Source organism: Ornithodoros turicata, chromosome 7 (assembly GCF_037126465.1).
Source record: "Ornithodoros turicata isolate Travis chromosome 7, ASM3712646v1, whole genome shotgun sequence".
NCBI classification, from domain to species: domain Eukaryota; kingdom Metazoa; phylum Arthropoda; class Arachnida; order Ixodida; family Argasidae; genus Ornithodoros; species Ornithodoros turicata.
This window is the reverse complement of record NC_088207.1, coordinates 49,814,991-49,834,404: the sequence shown is the minus strand read 5'-3', so window position 1 is coordinate 49,834,404 and position 19,414 is coordinate 49,814,991. Positions and strand designations below refer to the sequence as shown.

Below are 19,414 nucleotides of genomic sequence, written 5' to 3'. Positions count from 1 at the left end.
CTGGGAGGTACCCGGGTTCGAATCCCGGTGCCGGCTGTGCTGTCTGGGGTTTTTCCTGGGTTTTCCTCAGACGCTTTCAGACATATGTCGGCACAGTTCCCCCAGAAGTCGGCCCAGGACGCACATTTCCCCAGGGCGTCAGTCGTGACGTTGCCCACATACGTGAGGCCGACAACGGCAAGCCCTTTCACCATCACCACCACCACACCACCGGGCTCTTTCAGACATATGTCGGCACAGTCCCCTTAGAAGTCGGCCCATGACGCACATTCCCCCAGGGCACCAGTCGTGACGTTGCTCACCTCTGTGAGGCCGACAACGGCGAACCCTTTCACAACCACCACCACCACCTTGTGGCACTTTGGACGTATGTTAATTGCCACAAAATGGCGTACGCACAGCTTTTGCCTCAAAATCGAAGACAACAACTGTATCATTCGGTGATGTGGTAGCCGCAGAGAGCGTTACGCGGTGGGGTTCCGTTTTTCGACCGTTGTATGAACAAGAGACAACTTGCTTGTACACGACAGCGGTGTCTTGCGCAGACACTGCTTTCAGTGTTCCAGGAAGGATACCTCTTCAACATCTGTAGTCTGAGTGGTTGATCCGCGATTCCAGACCAATTATTTTGTGCCTGAACTGCCTCGTCACACACAGACAAACACCAAGGAATTCAATAGAGAGACACAAAACAGAAATGCAGAGCAAATGCATATGTATTTATGAGTCAAGAAAGAGAGAGATTTTGTTGTTCTTGTTGTTTATGTCTGCCTGGCTTCTCAGAAGGCGCACTGAACAGCCTCGTCGCAATCACTCTCAAAGTCGAAGTCCATTCCGCGTTGAAGGCCGTATTTGATATGCGCGACTACGGGGTCGAAGCAGTCGGTCCCTGCAAGTTTTGGCTTCAAGCAGTTCACCACGTATCTGGCGGCGCTGAAAGGGTGCAACAATTCATTCAGTAAACCTGGTATGTATACTGCCCTGTATACCGTGTGTTTTTATCCCTTACAGAATTTTTATTTAAAAAAAAAACACGAAAAAGCGCATCACCTTCGCCGATGCAGGCTTACCTCACTGGGAAAACGGTTAATCTGACCCGCAGATCAGCACTTACTCCAATCATCTCCATCGCTCCAAATCACGTGGCCCTCTGACGTGAAATGAGGGCTGTACCCCCTGCGTTCCAGGTCGCCGCGGTCTCGGCTTATTCACATATCAGAATTTGGGGGTGGATATCCTGACGCAGGTGCGTGTTTCACGATTTTTTAAACGTGGGACGGCTTGCAACTAGAATGGTCTCTCATTTTGATCTCCCGCTTTTACCGCGAAATACCCTAATGAAAGAGTTCATTAATGAATTTTAGTTAATTAGTCATCTTGTAATTGCTCACTTTCTTCGATTGGCCGTATACTCTTAGAAATGATGGTGGTGGTGGTGTGTGGTGGTGAAAGGGCTTGCCGTTGTCGGCCTCACGTAGGTGGGCAACGTCACGACTGACGCCCTGGGGGAATGTGCGTCCTGGGCCGACTTCTAAGGGAACTGTGCCGACATATGTCTGAAAGCGTCTCTTAAAAGTGATGGTGGTGGTGGTGGTGGTGGTGATGGCGGTAGGGCTTGCCGTTGTCGGCCTCACTCTTAAAAGTGAACTTCACCACATAGCACGCTCCTAGCCAATCATCATCCCGAATGACAACGTTCTCGCCCCTGATTTGCTGAAAACGGTAGGAGGAGCCTATTTTGTGCCATTATGCACGGCACAAAATAGGCTCCTCCTCCCGTTTTCAACAAATCAGGGGCGAGAACGTTGTCATTCGGGATGATGGTTGGCTAAGAGAGTGCTATGTGGTGAAGTTCATTTTTAAGAGTGTAGACCTCAACTGGGGAAAGCGACATCTATGCTGTTCGCGTGGCTTTTTGTATAAAAATTCTGTAAGGGATAAAAGAAAACACCCTGTATAAGTGCATGTAACAGTAGTGATATAATGTTAGGACAGACACAGAAATGAAAAAAAAAATGTGTTTCCCTCGCGTGTGCTGAACGTCATCCTGTGGTTAAGGGATGCTAGGCTGGACCTTGCAACGACTATAGAGGGACAGGACAAACACACGATACAATTAGGTCGCGTGTTTGTCCAGTCCCTCTATAGTTGTTACCCAGGCTCGGACTCTTCACAACATGGAGTTTGTCTGTATCTACACCATATTCTGTGCATAGGATTTATCAGAAGCCTATTTATCGTTCGAACCAGGAAAGAAACGTCTTTTGCAGCGCGAGAGACACCAGTCTCGGCAGCGTTTTTTCGAAGTCCGCGCATACAAGACGTATTGGGAGACACGTTACCAGCACAATTTCTGGCGGGTGGCGGGATCCGTGACATCGCTGCTCTCGTCGAACACAACGTGGTATCCCGAAACACGCAGATCCTTTGCGCACGACTCAACGTGCTGAGACACACTGTCAGACTGGGAACAGATTGGAGTAGCGTCGGCTGCAAGACAAAAGAGGATTGCTGCAACAGGGAGTGTCTTTATTCCGTTCCCGTCGACATTTGTTCATCTCCACTGTTATTCCACTGCAGTCGAATTGAATGATAATCGGACGCTGCTACACGGAAAACTTCTGATTACCATGAAAGTAGATGGTCAGATGGTCATCACCGCAGGCAGCCTCGTGCCCACACTCTAAAAACAGCACTTCACTGCATAGCACACTGTGTGCCAACCGTTGCCAAGAATGATAGGGTTATCGCTTCTGATTCGAAGAGAGTGGGGGCGTTCGCCTTTTTCTAGCAATTTTCGTACACAGTCGGACCTCGTTTTATGAACCCTCGATATACGAATTCCCTCAACGAACGGCTCCACAGGGAACCAAACTTTTTCCGTGTATTTTGACCTCGTTTTACGAACCCTCGATATCCGAACTATGAACGGATTATTAGGGAACGGACCCAAAGTAGCCAAGCCATTCTGACCTCGATATACGAACGGGCGTTACGAACGTACAGAGGACAGGCCAATTGATCGGAGGATAATGAAAGTTCCTCAGTACATGCTGCCAATGTCAAACATACAATGTCCAAACGCCACTACGTTCCACAAACATGATTCACCATTTCCTGAAAGAATAATTCGGGCGTTTACAGCCGTACGGTTGTGAGTTTGGACTAGGTCTCCGACATGGAAACAGCTTGCCGTTCCAAGAGAAGGCGTTCAGTCCTGACAGCCGGTGACAAGCGTGATGTTTGCCGTTAGAAACAGTCTCATCCGCGCGCGATACGGTACTTTGAGGACCGGGTGGATGAGTCAAGTGTCAGACTTCTGTCATCTCTTCTAAACAGGATAGACCCTGCAGAAAGCATGGTGCAAAGTACATTTACGCAATATTTTCATAAATAAAACTTATTCAAAACAATTTCCCGTGGTTTTGGGTTGTATTTGTGCAATGCACACCTCGGACGTCGATTTACGAATACCTCGATTTACGAACGATTTTCTGAGAAACGAAGGATGTTCGTAAAGCGAGGTTTGACTGTATCCAAATTGCCACAAAGAACGCGTACGCAACCCCCTCTCTTCGAATCACAAGCGATAACCCTATCCTTCGCGGCAATAGTTGGCGCACAGCGTGCTAGGCGGTGAAGCTCTGTTTTTAGAGTGCTGCTAGCGAGCAAGCCGTCAACAAAGATTTGCAATAAAGCGGCAAAGCGAGTAAATACAATTAAGAAAGTACAAAATTATGTGTGATTTGCGCGGCCCGGTGTAATCATGGTCCACTGCACCCGCAACGTCGCGCATGCCCAATGATTGGAGAACCGTTTGCGGAGACCAATGGGAGCGCGTTGGGAAACGCCATCACCACGAAAATCACCATATTTCATTCTGCACTCTAAGAAATGAACTTCACCACATAGTACGCTCCTAGCCAACCACCATCCCGAATGACAACGTTCTCGCCCCTGATTTGTCGAAAACGGGAGGCGGAGCGTATTATGTGCCGTGAATAATGGCACGAAACACTCTCTTAAAAATGAACTTCACCAAATAGCACGCTCCAAGCCAACCATCATCCCGAGTGACATCGTCCTCTCACATGATTTGTGGAAAACGGGAGGCGTCCGCCTTTTTGTGACAATCAACATTTCTGCATAAGTGTCACAAAAAGGCGTACGCCTCCCGTTTTCAACAAATCAAGGAAGGGAACGATATCACCCGGGATGATAGTTGGCTACGAGCGTGCTATGTGGCGAAGTTCGTTTTTAAGAGTGTAGGCTAAGCCTCCAGTTTTCAACAAATCAGGGGCGAGAACGTTGTCATGCAGGATGGTGGTTGGCTAGGAGCGTGCTATGTGGTGAAGTTCATTTTTAAGAGTGTGCGAAGAGAAATCTTTACATTTAGCGTCCGTTGTAAAGCATGGAAAGACAATGCGCAACATTCACATATTTTAGGCTTACCCACAAGGGCGCTAAAAGCGACGAAAAAGGCAACGACCTTCATGATGTGGCGTTACTGCTGGCGTTTGCGAGACTTCTGAAATGAAAGAACGACACACGTCAGAAGGAATTTAAATAATACATGACACGCCATAAGCGATACACAATAAATGTCTCCAATTGCACTTGCCCGGTGCAGGTTGCACTTGCTCGTGCTATAACTGGAATTGGCTTTATATATATAGAACTCAATCGTGGCAGACTATGCGGTCTGCAATTGGCTCAAATTTTCCAATGGGAACGGAAGGAAATGGTGTGTCCTGTTGTAACAGCGCCGAGGAGGACTGGAAATGGCTAACGCTATCGCATGTTGCCGCACCACTCAAGGCTACAGACCGGAGTTGTTATCATACCCTGCCCCCGACATGAAGGAAAATAAAGAATTCCGCTCTTGTGGTACTGTAACGGAAGCGAGCCAGACACTTGAAGTTATCAACTATACAGCTGCGTAACTCATTTGCAGGACTTAACACTGTATTCATCATCCACCCTCTGCAGTGCTTGGCGCAGAAAGACAGGCAACGTCTGAGTGAACAGCGCCAAGAAATGTTGCGCAATCTCGCTAGGATTATGTGGGTAGAAATGCATGCCACTCAGACAAGAAAGGAATTTTGCTATAAGAAGGACATGGCCTAGAAATGTCCTTTGGCTTTTGTCACGACTGGTTGCCTGAGCTTCCAGCCGGGTCCTCAACAGCACGGGTGACGCTGAAGACGTCCGCAAAGTATGGGGCCTCAGGGCCAAGTTCAGTATGGCTGGACTTCGCCACAACCCCAGCTTTAGGCACCTCAGGACTATGGTAAATGTTATTGTGTAAGACTAACTAACGAAATGCCACCAAAGGAAACCCTGGGGTGTCCTCTTTAGAACTTCTCTTTTTGCATGTAGTCCTACAACAATATACACGGGCTAATGATGAAGTCGTCGTTTCATCTCCTTTTCGTAGGACTCAGGAATGTGTGAGCGGCAGCAACGGCGAACAGTAGTCGAACTGTATGTAGTCAGTTCACTGAAGATGGAGCCTTGGCTTTGCCAAACCCAGACCCAAATTTACGCAGACCCCCCCCTCCCCCCTTTACAACCCCTTAACACCACCCAAAATCTGGAGACACCTCCTAATTTCTTTTCGTTTTGTTTTTCTTTGTTTTTATTTGTTTTTATTGCGCAGTATTTCTTCAAAGAGAATTAAAAAAAAACACTGCTCCCTGCGAAGCCGGGCACGCAGAGCCGTCGCGAGGCGAGTTTGCGCCCCGGGGCAGGGAGATTGTGAAGCACCCCCCCCCCCCCCACACACACACACACAAACACTTTCCACTCTCACTGCCGTCAGAAGCTCTCTAAGCAAAGAAAAGAAAACGCTCATTCGCAATGCCGATATCGTAAAGTCAATTTCCCTTCATTTCCGCTTTACACTATACAAGCAGCCTGCAAGGTCCTGCCGTTCGGTGCCATTTCTAGCGAGGGCGACTGGGGCGGCTGCCCCTCTCGTCCTCCTCCCCCCCGCCACCCATCCCCCACCGCTACGACTCTCTCGACACACCCCCATGGACGTAATTCTGGGTAAACCAACAGCAAACACGAGGGCCCCAAGAAAGGCACCGACCAACTTGGTGTGTGTGTGTATATGGTGTCCCTGCGTTGTGGCCGAAGCTCGGGCTTCATATTCAATTGATTTCGTTCGCAAGCTTGCCATTTTATCTATAGTCTCAGGTTCTGCGTCGGTGCTGGTGGGGATTGCCCCTCCACAGAAGTAATGTGAAGCGTAGAACCTTCTGATTTTGAGCACTATCACAGGTCCTCGGTAGTTTTTGGCATGAAGACACCTGCCCACGCCAGACAGCGTTCTTCAACTTGAGAAATCTAAAAACAGAGTGAACCTACCGCCATACATAATGATATCGTTCTCTCTCCTGATTCGTTGAAAGCGGGAGGCGTACGTCTCTTTGTGGCACTTTGGACTGTCGGACCTCGGGCTCTTTCAGACATATGTCGGCACAGTCCCCTTAGAAGTCGGCCCACGACGCACATTCCCCCAGGGCACCAGTCGTGACGTTGCTCACCTCTGTGAGGCCGACAACGGCGAGCCCTTTCACCATCACCACCACCACCTGGTGGCACTTTGGACGTATGTTAATTGTCACAAAATGGCGTACGCACCGCTTTTGCCTCAAAATCGAAGACAACAACTGTATCATTCGGCGATGTGGTACACTCTTAAAAATGAACTTCACCGCATAGCACGCTCCTTGCCAACAATCATCTCGAATGATATCGTTATCTGTCCTGATTTGTTGAAAACGGGAGGCGTACGCCTTTTTTGTGACACTTATGCTGCTCATAATTGTCACAAAAAAACGCGTACGCCTCCAGTTTTCAACAAATCGGGGCAGATAACGATATCATTCCAAATGATGGTTGGCTAGGAGCGTGCAATGCGATGAACTTCATTTCTAAGCGAGAGCGTTAAGCGGTGGGGTTCCGTTTTTCGATTGTTGTATGTACAAGAGACTACTTGCTTGTACACGACAGGCGGTGTCTTGCACAGACACTGCTTTCAGTGTTCCAGGAAGCATACCTCTTCAACATCTGTAGTCTGAGTGGTTAATCCGCGATTCCAGACCAATTATTTTGTGCCTGAACTGCCTCGTCACACACAGACAAACACCAAGGAATTCAATAGAGAGACACAAAACAGAAATGCAGAGCAAATGCATATGTATTTATGCGTCAAGAAAGAGAGAGATTTTGTTGTTCTTGTTGTTCATGTCTGCCTGGCTTCTCAGAAGGCGCACTGAACAGCCTCGCCGCAATCACTCTCAAAGTCGAAGTCGATTCCGCGTTGAAGGCCGTATTTGATACGCGCGACTACGGGGTCGAAGCAGTCGGTCCCTGCAAGTTTTGGCTTCAAGCAATTCACCACGTATCTGGCGGCGCTGAAAGGGTGCAACAATTCATTCAGTAAACCTGGTATGTATACTGCCCTATATACCGTGTGTTTTTATCCGTTACAGAATTTTTATTTAAAACAAAAACACCAAAAAGCGCATCACCTTCGCCGATGGAGGCTTACCTCACTAGGAAAACGGTTAATCTGGCCCGCAGATCAGCACTTACTCCAATCATCTCCATCGCTCCAAATCACGTGGCCCTCTGACGTGAAATGAGGGCTGTACCCCCTGCGGTCCAGGTCGCCGCGGTCTCGGCTTATTCACATATCAGAATTTGGGGGTGGATATCCTAACGCAGGTGCGTGTTTCACGATTTTTTAAACGTGGGACGTCTTGCAACTAGAATGGTCTCTCATTTTGATCTCCCGCTTTTACCGCGAAATACCCTAATGAAAGAGTTCATTAATGAATTTTAGTTAATTAGTCATCTTGTAATTGCTCACTTTCTTCGATTGGCCGTACACTCTTAGAAATGAACTTCGCCACATAGCACGCTCCAATCGTCATCCCGAATGACAACGTTCTCGAAACTGATTTGCTGAAAACGGCAGGAGGAGCCTATTTTGTGCCATTATGCACGGCACAAAATAGGTTCCTCCTTCCATTTTCAACAAATCAGGGGCGAGAACGTTGTCATTCGGGATGATGGTTGGCTAGGAGAGTGCTATGTGGTGAAGTTCATTTTTAAGAGTGTATACCTCAACTGCAGAAAGCGACATCTATGCTGTTCGCGTGGCTTTTTGTATAAAAGTTCTGTAAAGGATAAAAGAAAACAGCCTGTATAACTGCATGTAACAGTAGTGTTATAATGTTAGGACAGACACAGAAATGAGAAAAATAAATGTGTTTCCCTCGCGTGTGCTAGACGTCATCCTCTGGTTAAGGGATGCTAGGCTGGACCTTGCAACGACTATAGAGGGACAGGACAAACACACGATACAATTAGGTCGCGTGTTTGTCCAGTCCCTCTATAGTTGTTACCCAGGCTCGGACTCTTCACAACATGGAGTTTGTCTGTATCTACACCATATTCTGTGCATATGATTTATCAGAAGCCTATTTATCGTTCGAACCAGGAAAGAAACGTCCTTTGCAGCGCGAGAGACAACAGTCTCAAGCAGCGTTTTTTCGAAGTCCGCGCATACAAGACGTATTGGGAGACACGTTACCAGCACAATTTCTGGCGAGTGGCGGGATCCGTGACATCGGTGTTGTCGTCGAACACAACGTTGTAACCGGAAACATGAAGATCCTTTGCGCACGACTCAACGTGCTGAGACACACTGTCAGACTGGGAACAGATTGGAGTAGCGACGGCTGCAAGACAAAAGAGGATTGCTGCAACAGGGAGTGTCTTTATTCTGTTCCCGTCGACATTTGTTCATCTCCACTGTTATACCACTGCAGTCGAATTGAATGATAATCGGACGCTGCTACACGGAAAACTTCTGATTACCATGAAAGTAGATGGTCAGATGGTCATCACCGCAGGCAGCCTCGTGCCCACACTCTAAAAACAACACTTCACGGCATAGCACACTGTGTGCCAACCGTTGCAAACACTCTTAAAAGTGAACTTCACCGCATAGCACGCTCCTGGCCCACCATCATCTCGAATGATATCGTTATCTGCCCTGATTTGTTGAAAATGGGGGCGTACGCCTTTTTGTGACACTTATGCTGTTCATAATTGTCACAAAAAAGGCGTACGCCCCCCGTTCATTTTTAAGAGTGAAGAATGATAGGGTTATCGCTTCTGATTCGAAGAGAGTGGGGGCGTACGCCTTTTTCTAGCAATTTTCGTATATCCAAATTGCCACAAAGAACGCGTACGCCCCCCTCTCTCTTCGAATCACAAGCGATAACCCTATCATTCGCGGCAATAGTTGGCGCACAGCGTGCTAGGCGGTGAAGCTCTGTTTTTAGAGTGCTGCTAGCGAGCAAGCCGTAAACAAAGATTTGCAATAAAGCGGCAAAGCGAGTAAATACAAGTAAGAAAGTACAAAATTATGTGTGATTTGCGCGGCCCGGTGTAATCATGGTCCACTGCACCCGCAACGTCGCGCATGCCCAATGATTGGAGAAACCGTTTGCGGAGACCAATGGGAGCGCATTGGGAAAACGCCATCACCACGAAAATCATTCTGCACTCTAAGAAATGAACTTCACCACATAGCACGCTCCTAGTCAACCACCATCCCGAATGACAACGTTCTCGCCCCTGATTTGTTGAAAATGGGAGGCGGAGCGTATTATGTGCCGTGAATAATGGCACAAAATAGGCTAAGCCTCCAGTTTTCAACAAATCAGGGGCGAGAACGTTGTCATTCGGGATGGTGGTTGGCTAGGAGCGTGCTATGTGGTGAAGTTCATTTTTAAGAGTGTGCGAAGAGAACTCTTTACACTTAGCGGCCGTTGTAAAGCATGGAAAGACAATGCGCAACATTCACATATTTTAGGCTTACCCACAAGGGCGCTAAAAGCGACGAAAAAGGCAACGACTTTCATGATGTGGCGTTACTGCTGGCGTTTGCGAGACTTCTGAAATTAAAGAACGACACACGTCAGAACGAATTTAAAATGCCACATAATACATGACACGCCATAAGCGATACACAATAAATGTCTCCAATTGCACTTGCCCGGTGCAGGTTGCACTTGCTCGTGCTATAACTGGAATTGGCTTTATATAGAGAGAACTCAATCGTGGCAGACTATACGGTCTGCAATTGGCTCAAATTTTCCAATGGGAGCGGAAGGAAATGGTGTGTCCTGTTGTAACAGCGCCGAGGAGGAGTGGAAATGGCTAACGCTATCGCATGTTGCCGCACCACTCAAGGCTACAGACCGGAGTTGTTATCATACCCTGCCCCCGACATGAAGGAAAATAAAGAATTCCGCTCTTGTGGTACTGTAACGGAAGCGAGCCAGACACTTGAAGTTATCAACTATACAGCTGCGTAACTCATTTGCAGGACTTAACGCTGCACTCTTAAAAATGAATTTCACCGCATAGCAAGCTCCTAGCCAACCAACATCTCGAATGATATCGCTACCTGCCCTGATTTGTTGAAAACGGGAGGCGTAAGCCTTTTCTGTGACAATTATGAACAGCATAAGTGTCACAGAAAAGGCGCACGCCTCCCGTTTCCAACAAATCAGGGCAGATAACGATATCATTCGAGATAATGGTTGGCTGGGAGCGTGCTATGCGGTGAAGTTCATTTTTGAGAGTGTGGACCCATCATGCACCCTCTGCAGTGCTTGGCGCAGAAAGACAGGCAACGCCTGAGTGAACAGCGCCAAGAAATGTTGCGCAATCTCGCTAGGATTATGTGGATAGAAATGTATGCCACTCAGACGAGAAAGGAATTTTGCTATAAGAACGACATGGCCTAGAAATGTCCATTGGCTTTGTCACGACTGCATGGTTGCCTGAGCTTCCAGCCGGGTGCTCAACAGCACGGGTGATGCTGAAGACGTCCGCAAAGTATGGGGCCTCAAGGCCAAGTTCAGTATGGCTGGACTTCGCCACAACCCCAGCTTTAGGTACCTCAGGACTATGGTAAATGTAATTGTGTAAGACTAACTAACGAAATGCCACCAATGGAAACCCTAGGTTGTCCTCTTTAGCACTTGTCTTTTTGCATGTAGTCCTACGACAATATACACGGGCTAATGATGAAGTCGTCGTTTCATCTCCTTTTCGTAGGACTCAGGACTGTGTGAGCGGCACCAACGGCGAACAGTAGTCGAACTGTAGTCAGTTCACTGAAGATGGAGCCTTGGCTTTGCCAAACCCAGACCCAGATTTATCCAGATCCCCCTCCCCCCTTTACAACCCCTTAACACCACCCAAAATCTGGAGACACCTCCTAATTTCTTTTTGTTTTGTTTTTCTTTGTTTTTCTTTGTTTTTATTGCGCAGTATTTCTTCAAAGATAATAAAAAAAAAACACTGCTCCCTGCGAAGCCGTGCACGCAGAGCCGTCGCGAGGCGAGTTTGCGCCCCGGGGCAGGGAGATTGTGAAGTGCCCCCCCCCCTACCGTTCCTCTCTCACTGCCGTCAGAAGCTCTCTAAGCAAAGCAAAGAAAACGCTCATTGGCAATGCCGATATCGTAAAGTCAATTTCCCTTCATTCCCGCTTTACACTATTCAAGCAGCCTGCAAGGTCCTGCCGTTCGGTGCCATTTCTAGCGAGGGCGACTGGGGCGGCTGCCCCTCTCGTCCTCCCCTCCCCCCCTCCCCCCATCCCCCACCGCTACGACTCTCTCGACACACCCCCATGAACGTAATTCTGGGTAAACCAACAGCAAACACGAGGGCCCCAAGAAAGGCACCGACCAACTTGGTGTGTGTGTGTATAGGGTGTCCCTCCGTTGTGGCCGAAGCTCGGGCTTCATATTCAATTGATTTCGTTCGCAAGCTTGCCATTTTATCAATAGTCTCAGGTTCTGCGTCGGTGCTAGTGGGGATTGCCCCTCCACAGAAGTAATGTGAAGCGTAGAACCTTCTGATTTTGAGCACCATCACAGGTACTCGGTTGTCTTCGACATACAGACACCTGCCCACGCTGGACAGCGTTCTTCAACTTGAGAAGTCTAAAAACAGAGTGAACCTACCGCCATACATAATGATATCGTTCTCTTTCCTGATTCGTCGAAAGCGGGAGGCGTACGTCTTTTTGTGGCACTTTTTTTGTGGCACTCGGGCTCTTTCAGACATATGTTGGCACAGTCCCCTTAGAAGTCGGCCCAGGACGCACATTCCCCCAGGGCACCAGTCGTGACGTTGCTCACCTCTGTGAGGCCGACAACGGCGAGCCCTTTCACCACCACCACCACCTTCTGGCACCAAAATGCTTTGTTGGACTAGTTGGTAATTCATTGTAGACAGGAAACACACAGCGCGAAAACAACAACCACGGGAGGAAACATAAGACACACACGGGCGCTAACTCCAACTAAACTTTACTGCACTGAAGGGTGCGCAGCTACAGGAAAGACACAGGAAAGAGCTAAAAGAGAAAAAAACCCAGGTAGATAAGAACAAGCAAAACAACTTAAAAATTCTACTATCTAGTTCTTCGCCTGTTCAAGTAACCGCCTCTCACCCGAGGCAAGCGAGATAGATGTATCGCTGATACAGAGAGAACCTTTCTTTCCGATAAAGAAGGCCTCCAAAAGTTCACGGGCAAACTTATCTCTGCTCCTGCCCAGAATCCTAATTGATTTAAAATCGGGGGTACATTTGCATTTGTTACAGTGGGTGGGTAGGTGCAATTTGTCCGTACTTTTTAACGATCTATCGTGCTCCCTAGCTCTATCATTGATGCATCTACCTGTCTGTCCGATGTACACTCTACCACAGGAGAGGGGAATTTCGTACACGACACTTACGCGACATTCCACGTAAGGCAACATATGTTTTTTACCACAGCTCTTCACATCAACTGCAGGACCGTTAACCTTCCGGCAAAGAGCTCCCAGTTTCCAAGGGGCCGAGAACACCAAAGGAACACCGAACTTGTTGGCCACCTTCTTCATGTTGTGGGTTACCCTATGCATATAGGGTACAACTACAGGTCTGACGGAATTCCGTTCCAAAGCCAGCCTGCCCCCCGGTGTTCTACCCTTGAACTTCTGCAACAAGGCCTCCGCGACAGCCAAAAGAACCCGGTCAGGAAACCCGCAGAACGCAACCTTCCCAGCTGATCATTAAAGCTGTCCAGCATGAGATGGGGACATGACCTGCTTAGAGCTGACTCCAAGCATAACGATACTATAGCCCTCTTGACAGTCTTGGAGTGCGCAGAATCAAATGGCAAGATGTCCTTTTTGGCCCTTGGCCTGTAGCGCCAGCACACTGTTTTGCGCTCCCACATGATTTGAATGTCCAGAAACTGCAGGTTTTGACGTTCAGGCAACTCACAGGTAAAGGAAAGTCCCATTCCCATAGCTCCAAACACTCCCACAATCTCCGCGGCGGCTTGACTATATTGGTGATCACCATGGTTTTTCAGAACGATTAAAAAGTCATCAACATACCTAAAAATCTTAAAAACAGCACTTTTGTCAAAGACCACACCAAGTTCACGGTCCATCTTTGCTAAAAATATATTGCACAATACAGGCGCGACACAAGACCCAATACAAATACCTTGGCGCTGTATATAGTAATGCTCGTCAAAAGAAATAAAAGTGGAGCCTAGATAAAACTGCAAAAGTACGGCAGGCGTGAGTGTGGAAGCGTTCCTTTCACTTTTGCAGTTTTATCTAGGCTCCACTTTTATTTCTTTTGACGAGCATTACTATATACAGCGCCAAGGTATTTGTATTGGGTCTTGTGTCGCGCCTGTATTGTGCAATATATTTTTAGCAAAGATGGACCGTGAACTTGGTGTGGTCTTTGACAAAAGTGCTGTTTTTAAGATTTTTAGGTATGTTGATGACTTTTTAATCGTTCTGAAAAACCATGGTGATCACCAATATAGTCAAGCCGCCGCGGAGATTGTGGGAGTGTTTGGAGCTATGGGAATGGGACTTTCCTTTACCTGTGAGTTGCCTGAACGTCAAAACCTGCAGTTTCTGGACATTCAAATCATGTGGGAGCGCAAAACAGTGTGCTGGCGCTACAGGCCAAGGGCCAAAAAGGACATCTTGCCATTTGATTCTGCGCACTCCAAGACTGTCAAGAGGGCTATAGTATCGTTATGCTTGGAGTCAGCTCTAAGCAGGTCATGTCCCCATCTCATGCTGGACAGCTTTAATGATCAGCTGGGAAGGTTGCGTTCTGCGGGTTTTCCTGACCGGGTTCTTTTGGCTGTCGCGGAGGCCTTGTTGCAGAAGTTCAAGGGTAGAACACCGGGGGGCAGGCTGGCTTTGGAACGGAATTCCGTCAGACCTGTAGTTGTACCCTATATGCATAGGGTAACCCACAACATGAAGAAGGTGGCCAACAAGTTCGGTGTTCCTTTGGTGTTCTCGGCCCCTTGGAAACTGGGAGCTCTTTGCCGGAAGGTTAACGGTCCTGCAGTTGATGTGAAGAGCTGTGGTAAAAAACATATGTTGCCTTACGTGGAATGTCGCGTAAGTGTCGTGTACGAAATTCCCCTCTCCTGTGGTAGAGTGTACATCGGACAGACAGGTAGATGCATCAATGATAGAGCTAGGGAGCACGATAGATCGTTAAAAAGTACGGACAAATTGCACCTACCCACCCACTGTAACAAATGCAAATGTACCCCCGATTTTAAATCAATTAGGATTCTGGGCAGGAGCAGAGATAAGTTTGCCCGTGAACTTTTGGAGGCCTTCTTTATCGGAAAGAAAGGTTCTCTCTGTATCAGCGATACATCTATCTCGCTTGCCTCGGGTGAGAGGCGGTTACTTGAACAGGCGAAGAACTAGATAGTAGAATTTTTAAGTTGTTTTGCTTGTTCTTATCTACCTGGGTTTTTTTTCTCTTTTAGCTCTTTCCTGTGTCTTTCCTGTAGCTGCGCACCCTTCAGTGCAGTAAAGTTTAGTTGGAGTTAGCGCCCGTGTGTGTCTTATGTTTCCTCCCGTGGTTGTTGTTTTCGCGCTGTGTGTTTCCTGTCTACCTTCTGGCACTTTGGACGTATGTTAATTGTCACAAAATGGCGTACGCACCGCTTTTGCTTCAAAATCGAAGACAACAACTGTATCATTCGGCGATGTGGTACACTCTTAAAAATGAACTTCACCGCATAGCACGCTCCTTGCCAACCATCATCTCGAATGATATCGTTATCTGTCCTGATTTGTTGAAAACGGGAGGCGTACGCCTTTTTTGTGACACTTATGCTGCTCATAATTGTCACAACAAAACGCGTACGCCTCCAGTTTTCAACAAATCGGGGCAGATAACGATGTCATTCCAAATGATGGTTGACTAGGAGCGTGCTATGCGGTGAACTTCATTTCTAAGCGAGAGCGTTAAGCGGTGGGGTTCCGTTTTTCGATTGTTGTATGTACAAGAGACTACTTGCTTGTACACGACAGGCGGTGTCTTGCACAGACAGTGCTTTCAGTGTTCCAGGGAGGATAACTCTTCAACATCTGTAGTTTGAGTGGTTGATCCGCTGTTCCAGACCAATTATTTTGTGCCTGAACTGCCTCGTCACACACAGACAAACACCAAGGAATTCAATAGAGAGACACAAAACAGAAATGCAGAGCAAATGCATGTGCATTTATGCGTCAAGAAAGAGAGGGATTTTGTTCTTCTTGTTGTTCAAGTCTGCCTGGCTTCTCAGAAGGCGCACTGAACAGCCTCGCCGCCGCAATCACTCTCAAAGTCGAGGCGGCTTGCGCGTTGAAGGCTGTATCTGACAAACGCGACTACGGGGTCGAAGCAGTCGGTCCCCGCAAGTTTTGGCTTCAAGCAATTCTCCGCTAATCTGGCGCCGCTGAAAGGGTGCAACAATTCAGTGCTCATTCAGTAAACCTGGTACCTACTGCCATAAATACAGGGTGTTTTTTTTTTTTTTATCCGTTACAGAATTTTTATTTTAAAAAGCCACGAAAAAGTGCGTCAGCTGTGCCGATGGAGGCTTACATCGGCGGGAAAGCGGTTTATCTGGCCCGCAGATCGGCACTTACTTGAATCATCTCCATCGCTCCAAATCACGTAGGCCCTCTGGCGCGAAATGAGGGCTGTACCCCCTGCGTTCCCGGTCGGCGCGGTCTCGGCTTATTCACATATCAGAATTCGGGGGTGATATCTTAACGCAGGTGCGTGTTTCAGGATTTTTTAAACGTGGAATGGCTTTAAACTAGAACGTTCTCTCGTTTTGATCTCCCGCTTTTACCGCGAAATACCCTAATGAAAGAGTTCATTGAATTTTAAGTAATTAGTCATCTTGTAATTGCTCACTTTCTTCGATTGGCCGTAGACCTCAACTGCAAAAAAGCCGACATATATGCTGTTCGCGTGGCTTTTTGTATAAAAATTCTGTACAGGATAAAAGAAAACACCCTGTATAACTGCATGTAACAGTAGTGTTATAATGTTAGGACAGACACAGAAATGAGAAAAAAAAATGTGTTTCCCTCGCGTGTGCGGGACGTCAGGCTGGACCTTGCAACGACTATAGAGGGACAGGACAAACACACGATACAATTAAGTCGCGTGTTTGTCCTGTCCCTCTATAGTTGTTACCCAGGCTCGGACTCTTCACAACAAGGAGTTTGTCTGCATCTATGCCATATTCTGTGCATAGGATTTATCAGAAGCTATTTATCGTTTTTTCTATCGTATCGTCTTTTGCAGCGCGAGAGGCAACAGTCTCGGCCGCGTTTTTTCGAAGTTTGCGCATACAAAACGTATTGGGAGACACGTTACCAGCACAATTTCTGGCGGATGGCGGGATCCGTGACATCGGTGTTCCTGTCGATCGCAACGTAGTATCCCAAAACACGCAGATCCTTTGCGCACGACTCAACGTGCTGAGACACAATGCCAGACAAGGAACACTTTGGAGTAGCGACGGCTGCAAGACAAAAAAGGATTGCTGGAGCAGGCAGTTTCTTTATTCTATTCCCGTCGACATTTGTTCATCTTCGCCGTTATGCCGCTGTCACACGGACGTTTTGATGGCAGTCGAATTGAATGATAATCGGACGCTGCTACACGACCACTTTTGATTACCATCAAAGTGGATGTTCAGATGACCATCACCGGAGGCAGTCTCGTGCCCAGCTAGCAAGCAGGCCGTAAACAACAACAACAACAATAAATGGAGAGGTGATGATGACATGGGCAACAAAACTTTGCAATAAAGTGGTAAAGTGAGTAAATACAATTAAGAAAGTACAAAATTATGTGTGATTTGCGCGGTGTAATCAGGGTCCACTGCACCCGCAAGGTCGCGCATGCCCAATGATTGGAGAAACCGTTTGCGGAGACCAATTGGAGCGCGTTGGAAAAACGCCATCACCACGAAAATCACCATCTTTCATTCTGCGAGGAGAAATCTTTACACTTAGCGCCGCTCTAAAGCATGGAAAGGCAATGCGCAACATTAACCTATTTTAGGCTTACCCACAAGGGCGCTAAAAGCGACGAAAAAAGCAACGACCTTCATGATGTGGCGTTACTGCTGGCGTTTGCGAGACTTCTGAAATTAAAGAACGACACACGTCAGAACGAATTTAAAATGCCACATGATACATGACACGCCATAAGCGATACACAATAAATGTCTCCAATTGCACTTGCCCGGTGCAGGTTGCACTTACCGTGCTATAACTGGAATTGGCTTTATATAGAACTCAATCGTGACAGACTATGCGGTCTGCAATTGGCTCAAATTTTAAACAGCGCCGAGGAGGAGTGGAAATGGCGAACGCTATCGCATGTTGCCTCAAGCCTACAGACCGGAGTTGTTATCATACGCTGCCCCCCGACATGAAGGAAAATAAAGAATTCCGCTCTTGTGGTACTGTAACGGAAGCGAGCCAGACACTTGAAGTTCTCAGCTACAGCATCGTAACTCAGTAGCAAGTGACTTAACACTGCATCCATCATGCAAGATCCTTGCAAGTCCTTGTAAGTCCTTGCAAGTCCTTGGCGCAGAAAGACCGGCAACGTCTGAGTGAACAGCGCCAAGAAATGTTGCGCAATCTCACTAGGATTATATGGGTAGAAATGTATGCCACCCAGACAAGAAAGGAATTTTGCTATAAGAAGGACATGACCTAGAAATGTCCTTTGGCTTTTGTCAGGACTGGTTGCCTGAGCTTCCAGCCGGGTCCTCAACAGCACGGGTGACGCTGAAGACGTCCGCAAAGTATGGGGCCTCAAGGCTAACTTCAGTATGGCTGGACTTCGCCTCAACTGCAGCTTTAGGTGTACCTCAGGACTATGGTAAATGTAATTGTGTAAGACTATCTAACGAAATGCCACCAAAGGAAACCCTGGGGTGTCCTCTTTAGAACTTCTCTTTTTGCATGTAGTCCTACAACAATATACACGGGCTAATGATGAAGTCGTCGTTTCATCTCCTTTTCGTAGGACTCAGGACTGTGTGAGCGGCACCAACGGCGAACAGTAGTCGAACTGTAGTCAGTTCACTGAAGATGGAGCCTTGGCTTTGCCAAACCCAGACCCAGATTTACGCAGACCCCCCCTCCCCCTTTACAACCCCTTAACACCACCCAAAATCTGGAGACACCTCCTAATTTCTTTTCGTTTTGTTTTTCTTTGTTTTTATTTGTATTTATTGCGCAGTATTTCTTCAAAGAGAATAAAAAAAACACTGCTCCCTGCGAAGCCGGGCACGCAGAGCCGTCGCGATCCGAGCTTGCGCCCCGGGGCAGGGAGATTGTGAAGCCCCCCCCCCCCCCACACACACACACACACTTTCCACTCTCACTGCCGTCAGAAGCTCTCTAAGCAAAGAAAGAAAACGCTCATTCGCAATGCCGATATCGTAAAGTCAATTTCCCTTCATTTCCGCTTTACACTATACAAGCAGCCTGCAAGGTCCTGCCGTTCGGTGCCATTTCTAGCGAGGGCGACTGGGACGGCTGCCCCTCTCGTCCTCCCCTCCTTCCCGCCCCCCCCCATCCCCCACCGCTACGACTCTCTCGACACACCCCCATGGGCGTAATTCTGGGTAAACCAACAGCAAACACGAGGACCCCAAGAAAGGCACCGACCAACTTGGTGTGTGTGTATATGGTGTCCCTCCATTGTGGCCGAAGCTCGGGCTTCATATTCAATTGATTTCGTTCGCAAGCTTGCCATTTTATCAATAGTCTCAGGTTCTGCGTCGGTGCTGGTGGGAATTGCCCCTCCACAGAAGTAATGTGAAGCTTAGAACCTTCTGATTTTGAGCACTATCACCGGTCCTGGGTAGTTTTCGGCATGCAGACACCTGGCCACGTTGGACAGCGTTCTTCAACTTGAGAAATCTAAAAACAGAGTGAACCTACCGCCATACATAATGATA

General features: G+C 47.7%; 2 protein-coding genes and 1 long non-coding RNA gene across 3 annotated transcripts; all 3 read right to left on the bottom strand.

Annotated features, from left to right (window-relative positions):
* Positions 1-698: 698 nt before the first annotated feature.
* On the bottom strand, positions 699-4,769 carry LOC135400014 (uncharacterized). Its single transcript, XM_064631751.1, has 4 exons — positions 4,622-4,769; positions 4,453-4,528; positions 2,343-2,490; positions 699-933 (listed from the first exon to the last, which is right to left on the bottom strand). The coding sequence occupies exons 2-4, from the start codon at positions 4,493-4,495 to the stop codon at positions 780-782; spliced, it is 345 nt and encodes a 114-aa protein (XP_064487821.1). The 5' UTR covers positions 4,496-4,528; positions 4,622-4,769; the 3' UTR covers positions 699-779.
* A 2,420-nt stretch (positions 4,770-7,189) lies between these two features.
* On the bottom strand, positions 7,190-10,188 carry LOC135401427 (uncharacterized). Its single transcript, XM_064633835.1, has 4 exons — positions 10,082-10,188; positions 9,905-9,980; positions 8,609-8,756; positions 7,190-7,424 (listed from the first exon to the last, which is right to left on the bottom strand). The coding sequence occupies exons 2-4, from the start codon at positions 9,945-9,947 to the stop codon at positions 7,271-7,273; spliced, it is 345 nt and encodes a 114-aa protein (XP_064489905.1). The 5' UTR covers positions 9,948-9,980; positions 10,082-10,188; the 3' UTR covers positions 7,190-7,270.
* A 5,442-nt stretch (positions 10,189-15,630) lies between these two features.
* LOC135401428 (uncharacterized) lies at positions 15,631-17,828 on the bottom strand. Its single transcript, XR_010424813.1, has 4 exons — positions 17,700-17,828; positions 17,503-17,578; positions 16,804-16,951; positions 15,631-15,868 (listed from the first exon to the last, which is right to left on the bottom strand). It is a non-coding gene; the product is annotated as an uncharacterized LOC135401428 (long non-coding RNA).
* Positions 17,829-19,414: the final 1,586 nt, after the last annotated feature.